This window comes from Perissodus microlepis, chromosome 5 (genome assembly GCF_051167445.1).
Source record: "Perissodus microlepis isolate ML-2025 ecotype Zambia chromosome 5, ASM5116744v1, whole genome shotgun sequence".
In the NCBI taxonomy this organism is placed as follows: Eukaryota; Metazoa; Chordata; class Actinopteri; order Cichliformes; family Cichlidae; genus Perissodus; species Perissodus microlepis.
In genome coordinates, this window is record NC_140465.1 from 31,004,776 (window position 1) to 31,019,020 (window position 14,245).

At 39.6% G+C, this 14,245-nt stretch overlaps 1 protein-coding gene across 4 annotated transcripts in view; it reads right to left on the reverse strand.

Moving 5' to 3' along the window:
* The window catches only part of slc12a5a (solute carrier family 12 member 5a), a 178,900-nt gene that overhangs the window by 58,083 nt on the left and 106,572 nt on the right, over nucleotides 1–14,245 (reverse strand). For all 4 annotated transcript variants that reach the window (XM_084929353.1, XM_084929354.1, XM_084929355.1 and 1 more), the window contains exon 2: nucleotides 17–117. In XM_084929353.1, coding sequence (XP_084785479.1) covers nucleotides 17–117 — 101 coding nt within the window. The remainder of the gene's footprint in view (nucleotides 1–16; nucleotides 118–14,245) is intronic.

The following is a 14,245-nucleotide window of genomic DNA, read 5'->3' on the forward strand; positions in this document are numbered from 1 at the left end:
GAGTATTGCATTATACCTCAAACAAGGCCATGTTCTTGCCGTCATATTGCTGAGTCTTCTCTGTGGCAGCATCACTGCTGTTGATGAAGGGGCTGCTTTCCTTGGGGTTACTGTCTCCTGGAAGAAACAAACACACATCTACTTTTAGAGTGGTCTGAAATAAAGCAGAGGACAAAGAGCATGTTAGGGGAGAGGATAATGCACAAGTCAGACAAAGATTCCTGATGTCAAAGAAACCCTTTTTGCAACAACTAAAAGTAACAACTTTTAAAAATAGGTAGACTTTTGGAATAATTACTTTTTTATCGTTAAAATAAAGAAAAAACACACAGAATGCTCAAAGCAGAGGACGTCTGATAAGGAAAGCTTGCCATCTCCTTGAAGCAGTCAGAAATGCTGAGCAAGAGAAGCATACCTAATGGACTGTGTATTGACAATATGTGAAGTGCTATGTATTCCATATGGCCATAGGAAGAACCTGGACGTGTCAATCAGTTTTTTCACCTCACTGAAAAACAACATCACAAAACAATGGTCTACAACCCGGCAGCTTTTCTTACCCTGAACAAAAAAACCTCTGACTTGTAGAATCAGCCTGATAGTGACAGCTCGCTGAAGGCAACATGACTCTATCGAAAAGCATCTGTCTACGAGTTCACAGGCCCAGAAATAGGGCCAGAACAAACAAATCCTCGAAACAACGTGTAGTGAGAGGGAAGCATCCAGCTCTTTGCACATTCATTGATTCTCATTATCTGAGATCAAGAAGTTCATTGATTTCTAATTGACATTTGAAAATTCAGTACACCTCAGGCAGTGTCCAATCTATTTTTCCCTTTATACCGTGAGCAACTGCCTCGTATAAAACACTTTCTTGACATCTCCCTCAAAGCAGCAGGATTTTATTTTAAGGACCAAAATCTTTTTGTCATAATTATGTTTATGACAAAACTTTACTGGGTGTAATTTCAACTAACTGTTCATTGTATGATATGGAACTGATAGAAGAAATACTATTTTCTGTGCATACAATTTTAACACCTTGATTGTGTCTTCACAATAGATACAGTGGACACTTTAGTAGCTACACCTTGCTATTATAAGCTTAAGACCCACTTTTACCTTCAGACCTGCCAAAATTCTTAATATTGTTGATTGTACAAGATGCTGGAAACATTTTTCAGATATTTTGGTCCATACTGACATGATAATATCACTGAGCAGTTGCAGGTTTGTCAGCTGCGCATCCATGATATGAATCTCCTGTTCGTATCATGGAGATATGAACAGGAGATTTGCAGCATCCCAAAGGTGCTCTTTTCCATTGTGATCTGGTGACTGCAGAGTGCAGTGAACTCATTGTTATGTTAGGGAAACCAGTTTTAGATGGTCTGAGCTTGCTGGAAGCAGCCATCAGAAAATCTGTACAATGTACAATCAGTCTTTTGTTATTTAGGTTTTTTTAATCTATTTTTATTCTGTTTTAAGATGCTTCACTATTGATATCGTTTTTTAATTGTGTTATTATTGTTTGTGACTTTTATCTCTGTAAAAGGAGCCATATAATACAGGGGCCATAAAGGCATGGACATAGTCAGCAACAATACAGTGTGCACTGTGGTAACCATCATGAAAAATTAAAAAAACCAAAGCTGCCAGTCAAACTTCCAGTGGATCAAGACAGAAACAGGACCTTGGTCTGGTGACAAGTAATCTTTACTGCTGCAAAATGGACCAGACATAAGGACTTTATTGCAGTAAGCAGAGTCACACCAATTGACTCTCCAGACTGATGTGCATACACATATAAGTAAATACACACACAATTACACATATATACAAACTTTCTTCGTGTATACAGGACATTGATCAGGACTCAATAAGGGGATCAATAAAGACGGGACTTGCATAAAGATGGGCACAGGCATCAATTAATTCTTATCAGTGTCGCTCGCTACAATGTACCACTCTTCTTCTAGTATTCAAATGAAATGAAAGTTACTAAAATCCTGTGTGGACCCGTAAATCAATCCAAACACAGCTACTCGACAGAGATGTGTGAAAGACTGATATATTGCAGTCATCAATCAAACCTTTGAATGTCACCAACACTGCAGAGTGACATTTTCTTTCTGAAGGAAACAGCAAAAAAAAAAAGGGATAAACCTTCCAGACGGTTACTTGTAATGGTGTTAGCACAGTTAGCCCCATCCTACATCTTCATGAAAATTCAAGGTGTCTGTTTACATTATGCATTGATATTTATTGCTCTAACCTTTGTTTTGGCTACGTACTTGAAATGCTTGGTCACCAGAAATTTGCACTTGTCTAGAAAAATAATTGCATTCACAACCATTTTATACATAAAGTACAATGAAGGTCTGAGTGGTGAAGGTAGTGCAGAGTGAGCCATCTTATTCGCACCTTCCCCTTCGAGCATCTCTTGAGGGAGACAGCAGATTGCGCTCCCTCTGGCTCTCGGTCCTGTCTTGGACTGCGAGACCGAGTTATTTATAGCCAAGATGCCGCAGCCATGTGCCATGACGTTGGGGCACTGCTAACAGCCGGCACACTGTTCTAACAGAGATGGAGCACTAGACAGGGATACTGAGAAAAGGGGCCATGCATGAAGATTCGGAGCATAAAAAGAGCACAGGGAGGTTAACACAAAGAGATGGAAAGTGAGAGAATAAGAGTACTGATGAGAAGATGAAGAGAGACAGAGATAGATGGGGCGAGAGTAAACAGTGACAAGGAGAGAGCGATACAGGCTCAGACAGGACAACGACGAGGCAGCCAAATCTGAAATGGGAACCCGCAGAGAGAGAAAGGGAGATGCAAAAAGAGGGACGCTCACGTCTGCTGCTGCAAAATGTAAAAGCTTCTGCAGCACTAAAGGTTCAGCTCACTTTGACCTCCAGGTTAAAACATACACTATGGTTAAAAGGAGGCCGGAGCATCTAACAGAGGGTTTTCAGAGCATGTGGATTATTTAGTTGGTTTATTTTCACTTTGTCAGAGCGAATCAGGATGATACAGTGTTGTGCCTCGCTTGAGATAAAACAAAACGAGCCTTCTTGTGCCCAGCAGAGATTAGACAAACATCTACAAACACACATATACACAATACACAGTCTGACTAATACACGGATGAATCTGTCTGTTCGTCGCCCATCTCAACATCAAACTTGCTTGGTATGTTGCTGGGTAAGTGCAGTATTGAGTTTGACGTTGGGGGACTTCTCTCTGTTGCTAGGCAACATCATCAACTGGCAACCTCATAATGATGTCACAGTTCAGATAACATATTTTATAAACCTCCTCTGCCTGCAGCATCTACCTTTGCTCATGCTAACGTGCCTGTGCCAGCAGGCGCTGCTTTCAAATGCTTCTGTTTTCTATTCAAATTTGATTTAGAGCTAAAACACTTTTGACTTTTACAGTACATTTATTTGCTACTTTTTCCATTTTTTCATCATTAAAAAAAGATCTTAAAATTAGAGCCAGAAATTTCTCCACAATCCACTGCACAATATAGACAGTAAATAACTGATGTGATGGCTTTAAATGGTGCTCACACCATATCTGAACTGGAAAGAGATTTAGAGATTTTTTGTATTTTGGACCTTCCAGTTTGAACGAGGGCAACAAATACTGGTACTGGACACAAATGTGAATCAAATGTGAATTTTCTCCATCCAAGGGATATTTTACTAAAACAGATCTTCTCTCTTTCATTTTCCCTTAAACAGCTTTATGTTTGTCTAAATCTCCTCATCCTCCTTGCTGATAGACATGACAAGTGTTTTTTTTTTTTTTGTTTTTTTTTTTACATTTTTATTGTAGGTAACTGTATGCATACTGTAAAGGCATGTCTTGCTTTTTTATTGACAGAAATCTGTAGTTCCATTTATTCCTGATAATCTGGTTTTAAAAAATTAAATGTATATTTTGCTTCATTAAACAGAAACCAAATCAATACAGTGAGTTAAGAAATTACTATGTTTTTATCTGACTTAGAGTAAAACTCATCTAGAGGTACCCAAAATGTAATCTTTGCAGGAAAAACCCCAATATGATGATTATGAAAGTTTGGATGCACAATGTAAGTTTGTAAATGGGACTCTGTCTGTTATGTTAAATTGTAATTTTTCCAGTCTTACATATATGCAGTTTGTGCTTATGCTATTTGCAAAGACAGATTTTGATTTCAAAGAACTAATTCCTATAATCACTGAACCTTCACTGGCATTCTGATATAAAAAATACCAGAAATGAGACAGTTGACATTGGAAAGGGAAGATGCAAATACAGTCTGGTTTATAATGCCGCTCTGAGTCAGTATGATCAAATGCTACTTGTCAAATGAGGAATGAAAGAGTGATGGTGAATCATGAGTCAAACAGCTGCAGCCAGGTGATGGGAGCGTGACTTAACGTCTCAGCCTGAAAGCCATGTTCCATTTTCTGATGTAAACCACACGACACAATCCTTCCGGTTTCTCGGAACTATAAATTATCATTATACAAACTTACTCCTGTGGATAACGGAAAAATGATGAGGGTAAATCTCAGAAATCAAATTTTAAGAGCTCTTTATTATAGATAATAGTAAGGAAGTGACTCTGACGGCTTAAAGCACATACACACCAAAAAACTCAAACAAAAAAAAAGGGGGAAAACACACACACACACACACACACACACACACACACACACACACACACACACACACACACACACACAGTTGTACATCTGTGGGCTAATGTGCCCATAACAGCTCTTCTAACGTATCATTTATCTCTACATGGCTCATTTCTCCTCATTGTCTAATAATTAAAACTCCATCATCAAAAGAATGATGGAAACTATTTTTTGGGAAGAATGACAGTTCCCAAAAGAGTTTTGCTCTGACCGCATCCCCAAGCAACTTATCCTTCCTCAGTCTGATGGGATCTGTTCAACAATGGCTCTCACTAACAAAGTCTTTCCTTATCTGTGGTCAAAATGCAGAGCCTTTTGCTCACAGAGCATGTGATCATACTCTAAATCCTCTGCAAAATAAAAACACTGAACCTTCTTTTATGTACTTTTCTTATAGATTTTTGTCCTCTTATTTTCTTATTTGTTACCATAGCAGACTCGTACCTTATTTACTAATATGACCATCAATGCGATTTACTTTTTAACAGAATTGTTTTATATGTTCGTAGCAATTTCAAAACAACATTATGTGGAGCAAGGTTGCTATCTTCAGGTTGCTGTACATTACATAGCCTCTTCATTAAGTCATTTTGGGCATTGCCAAATTCAGGGACAATAGTTTGACTCAAATTCTGATCATGACAGACTATTGAAGAATTATTGACTTTATTAGAGAGCATTTATTGATTTTTTTTATACAATTTATTTAATTTATCGGAAAATAATTTCAGGTCTTACGGTGTTGGTTGAAATAGCAAGCTCTGGAAAATATTGATGAGCATTTTTTGTTTACTTACATTTTTGATGTTTAATTGAGAACTGATGATTTTCATCATTTGTGGATATAGAGTATTAGACGACTACTTTCATGCCCTAATAGATATTCACAAATGCTTTGTTTTGGCTGATCAATAATCAGTTACAAAAGCAGGCAGGTCAGCAGGTGAGGCACTGGAATGAATAGATTATCAAGGTTAATCCAGTCCATTAGAGATTTGTTTACACATTTACCGTCGGAGACAGACTTCACCACTTGTATTGCAATATGAGAGCACCATCCCCCTGGTTTATATTCAATAAGGACTCTCTGTTTTCTATTGTCTGCCAGGATGAGCTACGCACAGAGAAGTCAGGACAATTCTACTGTTTGAGTGTAAATATAACTTGGTGCAAATGAGTGGAAGTCTGGTCCACTGCTCTGATTCGGACAATACAATTCTCCAACAGATCTTTGAACAGAGCCACAGAGGACTGCTCAGTGAGCGCTATTTGACTTTGCTTTATTGATCCTCCTTGTATGGTGTTGAGGTGGCGACAGTCACAGTTACTACTCCCTCTCTCTCTCACTTAGAGTGCGTGTTGTTCTCCCTCTCTCTAACTGCTCTGTGCTAAGCTGCCATACTGCTCTTTCTCTCTGAGGACCAACTTCAGGGGGAAAAGCCAAAGAGCTGGATGTTGATTCTGGAGGAGCTGACTCAACAGAGGCTCTGGGACCACTTGTTGAATTGGTGTGTGCATCTGAATGGGCAAGTGTGTGTATATGTGATAGTGGGGTCTAAGCCAAGCATATGCACTAACTACTGTTGTACAGCAGCAGAAGAGTAGCATCTCAAATTAATCTTAGTCTGGGCTGGACTGCAGCCATTATATGTGAGAATAAGGACACACACTACCCCGGTGCTGTTGAAAAATGAGGCTTTTTACACACATCCAAAAACGTATTCACAGCTACTGCACGTATGAAAGTAAACATAGACCATCTTTTTGGCAGTCAATCTGACTCACAGCAGAATAAACAGTGAGTACATGTGCTTGCACAGACATTTAATTTGCATCCAGAGTGAAACGCTTCATCCAGTGGAAGAGTGAGGGATTCAAATGGAATTAGTCGGCTGGAAACAACCAATTAAAAAAAAAAGAGGAAAAAAAAAAGGAAAGATGAGTTGGATTTTCTGGCTGGGTTCCCTGCTATTGTTCCTTGGTGGTTCGCCAAATCCAAGCAGGTCATGAGTTCACTCACTGATTCTCTTGTCTTCTCTGAATGTCACTACAGTAAGGCATTAATTCGTGTCTGGCAGTCAGCGATATGTCTCTCTCTCTCTTGCTTGCTGACAGAGCTGGTGGATACTGGGTGGAGTCAGGTGAAGGATTAAGGTCACTTTAATCTAAATTCCAGTCAAATCAGGATTGACAGTGATTTACCATGTACCCAAACACACCCATGTGCAATTCTGTATGAAAATTACAAGTTTGTCTAAAAATGACCCAAAAAAGGCTTAAAGCAGTTTTTAGCATAAAGCAGAGGCACGCTAAACCAAAGCGAATCTATTCATGCTTCTGTCAGCCTTGCCTTTTTAACATTTTCTTTACATATTAATATATCCAAATATTTATAATTTATGCAACATGTAAGTGCAAGTTTTGTATTGAGATAAAGTTTTCAGTTAATATTTTTGTTGAACCAACTGGTATTTTGGGGCTTTTTTGCCTTCATTTACAGTGTAGTAGTGAAGATAGACATAAGAGAAAGAGCAGAGGAAGACACAAAGCAGATGGCTGCAGGTTGGTCTCGATCCCAAGTCATTGCACTCCAGGCGCCTGTTTAACCACTGCGCCAAACTAGTGTTTCTGCTGCTGTGGGCGTTTCTTTACTAGGAGACAGTAAAATGAAGTTTACATACTCAGATTTTGAAATTTTATTATAGTTGTTTATTTTTTGTTTTTATTCAATTATAGCTTCTTTTTTTTTACTGGGTTTGTTTTCATTTTTCATTATTTTCAGTGTATTTATTCATGCATTTTGCATCTATGTGGCTGTTATTAAAAAAATATTTAATAAATAAAGTTGGTCTGATACACCCATCCATAATTGGACCTAACCATTTAACTCACTTATTAAACTGCTCCTGCCTTTGTTTTATTTAATTTAATTATTTATTTATTTATTTCGTATCCCACTATGGAAAAACGGGATGATCCCATTTTGCTAAATTTGATCATTTTCATGGAATCACTAATATGGACTACTAATTTTTAACATGATAACAGGATTTAAATTCATATGGATGAAATATGACAAAAGATTATAATACTTAAAACGGTTAAAGACCTTTACACGGGCTGATTGATTAATTTATTTAAATCCCAACAGGCACTTATTTGCAAATACTACGCTTGCCAGGTCACAATGTAACTATTGATTGTCTCCTTTTCCCACTGCAGAGATGGCAGGGAGAATCACCAAGATACCTTTTTTTAAAAAAACAAAAAACTGCATTTACAAATGCATTAGACATTTTCATGAGTGCAAACATAATGTACATACGAATAAATAGCAGCAGCATATGGGTACATGACCACATTTGCCCACACACACTGTCATAAATAGATATTCTCTCACTCTCCTCCCTCCGATCATGACTCCAGCACCACATCAGAGACACACCAGCCTTGTATAACTGGATCTCATGCTCTGTATTTTCTCTCTGTGTCTCCCACTCTCCCCTCTGTGCCTTTATTCTTCTCTCTTCCTGCTGCTTCGCTCCTCTGTGATGCATTTTATGGTCATATGCATGTAAGGAACACAACTGTGGAAATCTACAGTAAAATTACTCTGTTTCTTCACTGTGCTGCAGGACAGGACCCTGATCAGTATTCAGTCTGGTGCCTCAGCTCTGTATGAATTTTAATGCAGCACTGCCTCACAGGGTACGACTTTGACACAGTCACTTCTTTTCAGCCCCTCAACATCTCCAGTAGAGATCCTCGCTCCTGATTGGCTCCTAAACCGATGGTAGCTGATTGGCTACGAGCGTAGAGAGGCAGGAGGATGCCTGAGCATGTACATGAGAGCGTATAGCAGCTTTTAGCGTGTTGACCGGGCCTCTTGCGCATGTCTCTGTCGATGTCTGATGATGAATGGGTGAATCTAGTCCAATTTCCCCCCGCTGCTGCTGCTTCCCCCGTAGCTGTGCACGTCAGGATTAATTTTGTTAAATGGCAGGCCACTGCAATGCCTTCCCTAAAGAACCTTCTTTATCTGGCATCATGCAAAGGAGGTGATTGTACACAGGAGGAGACTGACAGTCAAATGGAACTAAGCCTTCCCTGCCTTCTTTACTTGCTAATCTCTGCAATGACTGGTCGACGAAAGGGATATCTTGACAAGAGGAGGATACGCAGATGTTGCCGGGAGGTGACAATTGCCAGACTCAACTGTGAAATGATGCAGAGAAAATGCCGAATGAAACTATTTTTTACACTGTAAATCTTACTTAATGCTACTTTCACAAAAAACTTATCGTTCAGTGACAGAATTCAATTTATTCTTCTGCTTCTGTCTTCTCATTATCATAGCATAGCGCTCAATAATCTCTAGCCTTAATATTAAACAGATAAGAGTCTCCTCCCATTTGACACAAAAACACAGATTACAAAACATTTCAGGACCCATGTTGAAGTGTATTGAATTTCTATACATCAGATAGCAGGAAATGGAAAGCTGGCAGGCACAAAGGCAGTCACTTCTACAGTGTGAAATCAATTTAGATAATAGATTTGTGGGTTTAAACATTGCCACGACAGTTCTGTCGGACATCGCGTTTTGTCAGGACAAAAGCATTATGGTTTTCCATTTTTTAGCCTTTAAGTAGCATGAAGTGGGAACCAAGCACAGCAGCTGTAAAGTCCCTTAGCCAAAAGTCACAGCTAATTATTCAATCTACATTTATTGCCATTTTCTCTATATTCAGAGAAGAAAAACAAACATAAGTGTACTCCACACTAAAGTTTTAATTACCCATCTAAGTTTACTCTTGTGTGAGTGTTTTAAGTTCTGAACTAAAACCTTCTGTTGCTGTTCATTAACTTCTTTTCTTGTCCATGAGCTGTTAAGTTTGTTTACTTGAAAAGAAAAGTATCAGTCAGGGTTCACCTTGTATGAGGCTGGCTATGGAAGAACACCTTGTGTCATATTAGTCAACTGCATGCCTCCTGCATGCATTAAACTGGCTGTGGGAGAAGCTTTAGCTAGCTGCCTATTGCTGCTGTAATTGGTGAGCGATGGAGCCTCACTGGGCGACAGGGATGAAGCAAAGAGATGAAAAAAAGGATCGACTGGGAGGAGAGTTGAGGTTGGGTAGGATTACACCCTGGTGAGGTAATTGGTTGAGGGGCAAAGGTGTCTCACACCTACTATCTTTTACTTTTTTAAGCATAGCGTAGCCAGAAGAAAGACACAGGGGCAAAAGCAGATGGGAGTGGAAAGGGAAAAGGATGTGGAAGGATGGGAGGCATGATAGCAGCTGGGAGACTGACATTTTTTCATGAGGTCATGGATTAAAAATTCACCCCAACTTATCACATGCCAGGAAACCAATTTAACTTGGAAACATAATTTCCTTCTGGGTGCTCTGGTGCCAGGTCTGGATTTGGAGCCAAGCGCTATCACACTTTTATTACATTTTGGCACATTTTTGGACAAGAGGGTTCAGTAGCCTGAGACAGGATGAGAGAGGTATCTTTCTTGGCTGAGTCATAGCATGAGAGAGAGAGAGAGAGAGAGAGAACAGAAGAGAGAGTGGGTTGGGAATCCAATAGCCTGCAGCAAAGCCTTGTACAGTAGATGGCAGGGATAGTTTATGTGATCGCTAGGTCTGATGGAAGGTGACAGGGCTATCATCTTGCCAAATCTGCAGCTCTCTGATGAAATGCTGGAAGTGTGAATCAGGGTGCAAATTAACACCTGAATGCCCAACTCCTCCCCTGGCAGTGGCCACATTCTCCATCCCTCCCCACCTTCACTTGCAAGTCAGAGGAAGCAATCTATCCAAAGCCCAGAGGACAACAGAGGGAGGGCACGTCCTTCTCTCCTCTCTCAGCACCTCTCCTCATTAATTTCATTCTCTGGTCTGCTCCTCTCCTCTCAGGTGTGATAGTGCATCCCTGTGGCCTCTTCTCAAGTATCTCCATCCCACTTCTATCTTTTGTGCCCTTTTTCTCACCTCTCAAGTCTTCTCTGCAAAACTCTTTCTGTCCTCGAGAGAAATAACAAAGTCAGCAGAACAGGCTGCAGACAGAGAAAAGCATCCTAACATATTGGGGCAAAAATAAAAATAAAGTTTAAATGAAGACAGCATAATAATGAGGGAGTTCAGAGGTAAAAGATGAAATTAAAGGGAAACTGGACAAGGATGAAAAAGTAATCTGAATTGTTTATGATAAAGTATTAGTCAGAATATACTTCCTCATATCTGTGGTACTTGGTGAGTAGAAACATGAAAAGAAAAATACACTTTGAGTCACACAACTCTCAATTTACAAATCCGTAGACGATCAAATTACGATAATATAGAAATTATGTAGAAATTGCTAAAATATGATATTTTCCATCCATTTTGTTGGAAAATATAGAAGTAATACTAAAGTAAATATGTTTGAAATAAAGAGAAAATTCTGTTTAAAAAAATATTGTATAAATAATGTAAGGTCAAGTTGTACCTTTGAGGACACCTAAATTAAGCATAATGTTAATTTGTTAGGTCTACATGTCTTTATTTATGCAGTTTGTAACCATCATGCTGGCTGCTTAATAATTCAAATCAACCAAGCAGCATGAAAGAAGCTCACGCTTCTGGGAAAACTTCCACAACCCCAGATGGTTTGTCTGCCTCTGCTGGCCTCTAAGCTCTTCTTCTCCAACTGAGAAAAACTCAAGCCAATGCAGTGGTGCCGCTCAGGGCTGCTGTCGCAATTTTGCAAAAGGAAACACTTTCTAAAGATTTCAAAAGAATATTTTATAACTACCTGACAGCAGCAGACTGGAGCTAAAACATCTTTATACATTTCTGATACACCACAATTAGTACTGCGGTGCTGATTTGCCTGCCAACAGCACATCATCGCACCGCAACATGAGAAGAAACAGAAAGAGAGACTTATTATGTAACACAGCCAGAAATAACAGCAACGAAGCGCTCCGCCATGCTCTGAAAGTCAGATAAAGCAAGAATCATGGGGTGTATGGCAGCACACATTCAGCTTATTTGCAAGGCAACAACATCGGGGGTCATAAAACTCATAGAGACTACTCTATCACACTCCTGTTCAGGCATACAGCACTTTCAGTTTGCCCCAGTCAACAATCATTAGGCTATATATGATAGTCCTGGGTTGCTTAGGCACTGTTTTCACACAATTAACGTGACTTAAACCTTAGTGTTTGACCTCTATGCTTTAACCTTTAACCCAGTTTATTGTAATGAATGCCTAACTTCTATAGTATGTGTCCAGTTAGACCTGGACCTGAGTTTCACATAAGAAAAATCTCACTCAACCAACCATGTTTTCTAAATATGCTTTACTTCAATTAAGCTTGTAGAGTGGTCTTTTGCCACTGACGGGCAGTTAAATAAACAATAAACATGTAAAGGAAGGAAAGATATGCCCTGCTTTACACTCAATTTGACCAATATTTTTAAAAAATGATCATCACGCTGCATTACATAACATTTTAAACTAGCAACTGAGAATGCAGGCTCATTAGGAAAGAATTTACTGAAGTTCCAAAACATGATTAGCCCCTGCAGGCCATATACAAAAGAATGCATGTTTAAGGTGTTTCCATACTGACTTCACTTTTTAGACCCCCAACCTACGCTATATGGACAAAAGTACTGGACCACCTACACATTACACCTACAGGAGCTACTTGGTCATGGTAACCCAGCTATTGAGTCAGCAAAGCGTTGGCAACTTTTATGCACTCAGCACTCAGCGACCTTTACGTGGTCTGCTGAGTTGCTGCAATTCCTAGACACTTCCACTTTGCAATAACACCACTTATAGTTGATCGTGGACTATCTAAAAGGGAAGTAATTTCACCAGCTAACTTGTCGCAATGGTGGCGCCATTGTTTTACAACCGCTTGTTAACTGTTTGTGGACTGCTTGGCTCTATAAATCTGTGGCAAAAAATGTTTTAGCCCATAGCCTGTATGTCCATCTTTTATGTGCAGTCTATAGTAGCAATGGCATATTATTAGCATTAATTTGTATTAGAATTAAACACAAGCTCTTCAGCTTCTAAATGCTAAAGCAAAGTACTAAAGTAAATCAAAACAATGAGCTGAAAGGTAATAAACCCCCCTGTAACCACTGTAAGAGATTCAGTGTGAGTTTGTCACATCATTCTTTGTGCATTTGTTATTACAAATACTCAAAGTTACAGCAGCTTTAAGTTCAACTACACTTTGTAAAACTTAAAGTCCTGCCTCTGCACAATATACCTGACATTTTAGAAGAAATATAAAGTGAGGGAAAGTGAAGGAGCAGGGTGGGTGCAAGAGATCATCCATAATGAGTTGGGTTTATTGCCTATCAACTTCAACGACTGAAGTAATAGGGGGAAGCCAGACTGCAGACTGCAAAAGGCAGACAGAGAGACGGACACGGACAGAAGGACCGAGCCACACACAAAAAGACAAGAGCCTTTTTCTTGAGCCTGGCCCAGGCAGATAAGGCTAAAGTGTTTAGGGATTTATCTGGTGCCTCAGCACAGGTGCATTACCTGGATGGCTGAGTGCAGTCACAGTTATTTGCTGGTAGTATGTGAAACATAGCATTTCTATGCTCATTTGCCCGTTTATTTGTGTGTCTGTTTGTCTGCCCAGAGATCCACTGCAAGGCTGAGGCTCAACTTGCCAAACATGGATGGATTTTACTGGATATTTCTAGTTATGGGAAGATAAAGAAATGGGACACTGGTTTGGATTTAGATAAAAGCTTTAAAAGCGGAGCTTTTTATATCGGTGTTCTATGAGAGGGTCAGAGAGAGAAAGACAAACTATCACAATGCAAAAATATAACCCACCACACAAGTAAGTCCAGGTCTTCAAAGCGCACGGATCATTGCTAAATATGGCATATTCAAATCTTATGAGTGGTAGTCATCTGTATTTTATAAAATATTAATATTTATGGAGTCCAAAAACAGGCCTCAATTTTGTCTCCCTTGTGCAAGCTGCCACAAAAACCACTTTTCTCCTTAGATAAACTCTTGAGAAAACATATAGAAGAACAAGAGGAGTGAATGAAACAGAGTATAGCCAACATGTGCAGGGAGTTTATCTCTGCTGTACTGTCTCTTTTTGGTCTAGACAGAGCTTTTTTTAATAAAAAAAAAAGGGAAGAGGAAGTTGTAAGAGAGGGCCTCTAGGCAGAGGAGCAAAGTGAAGAGGTTGTGTGAAAAATTATCTACTTTCTGTTTCTCTCTCACTTTCCCCCCACCTTTTCCTCTTATTCGCCACCTTGTATTTTCTCTCTGCTACCCTCTATAGACTTTGCCTGGCTGGTAGAAACTGCTGTTCACTTGAATAGAGCGAGAGTGCGTTTGTGTGTGTACGTCAACCTGCATCCCGGTGGGCCCGCAGACTCAAAGACTGAGGCTTTTGTCTGCCTTTGATTACTCCTATAAATTATGCATCCTGCACCTCTTTGTTTGTGCGTCCATGTGTGTCTGAGGGTGTGTGTGTGGCACCGAGCCAG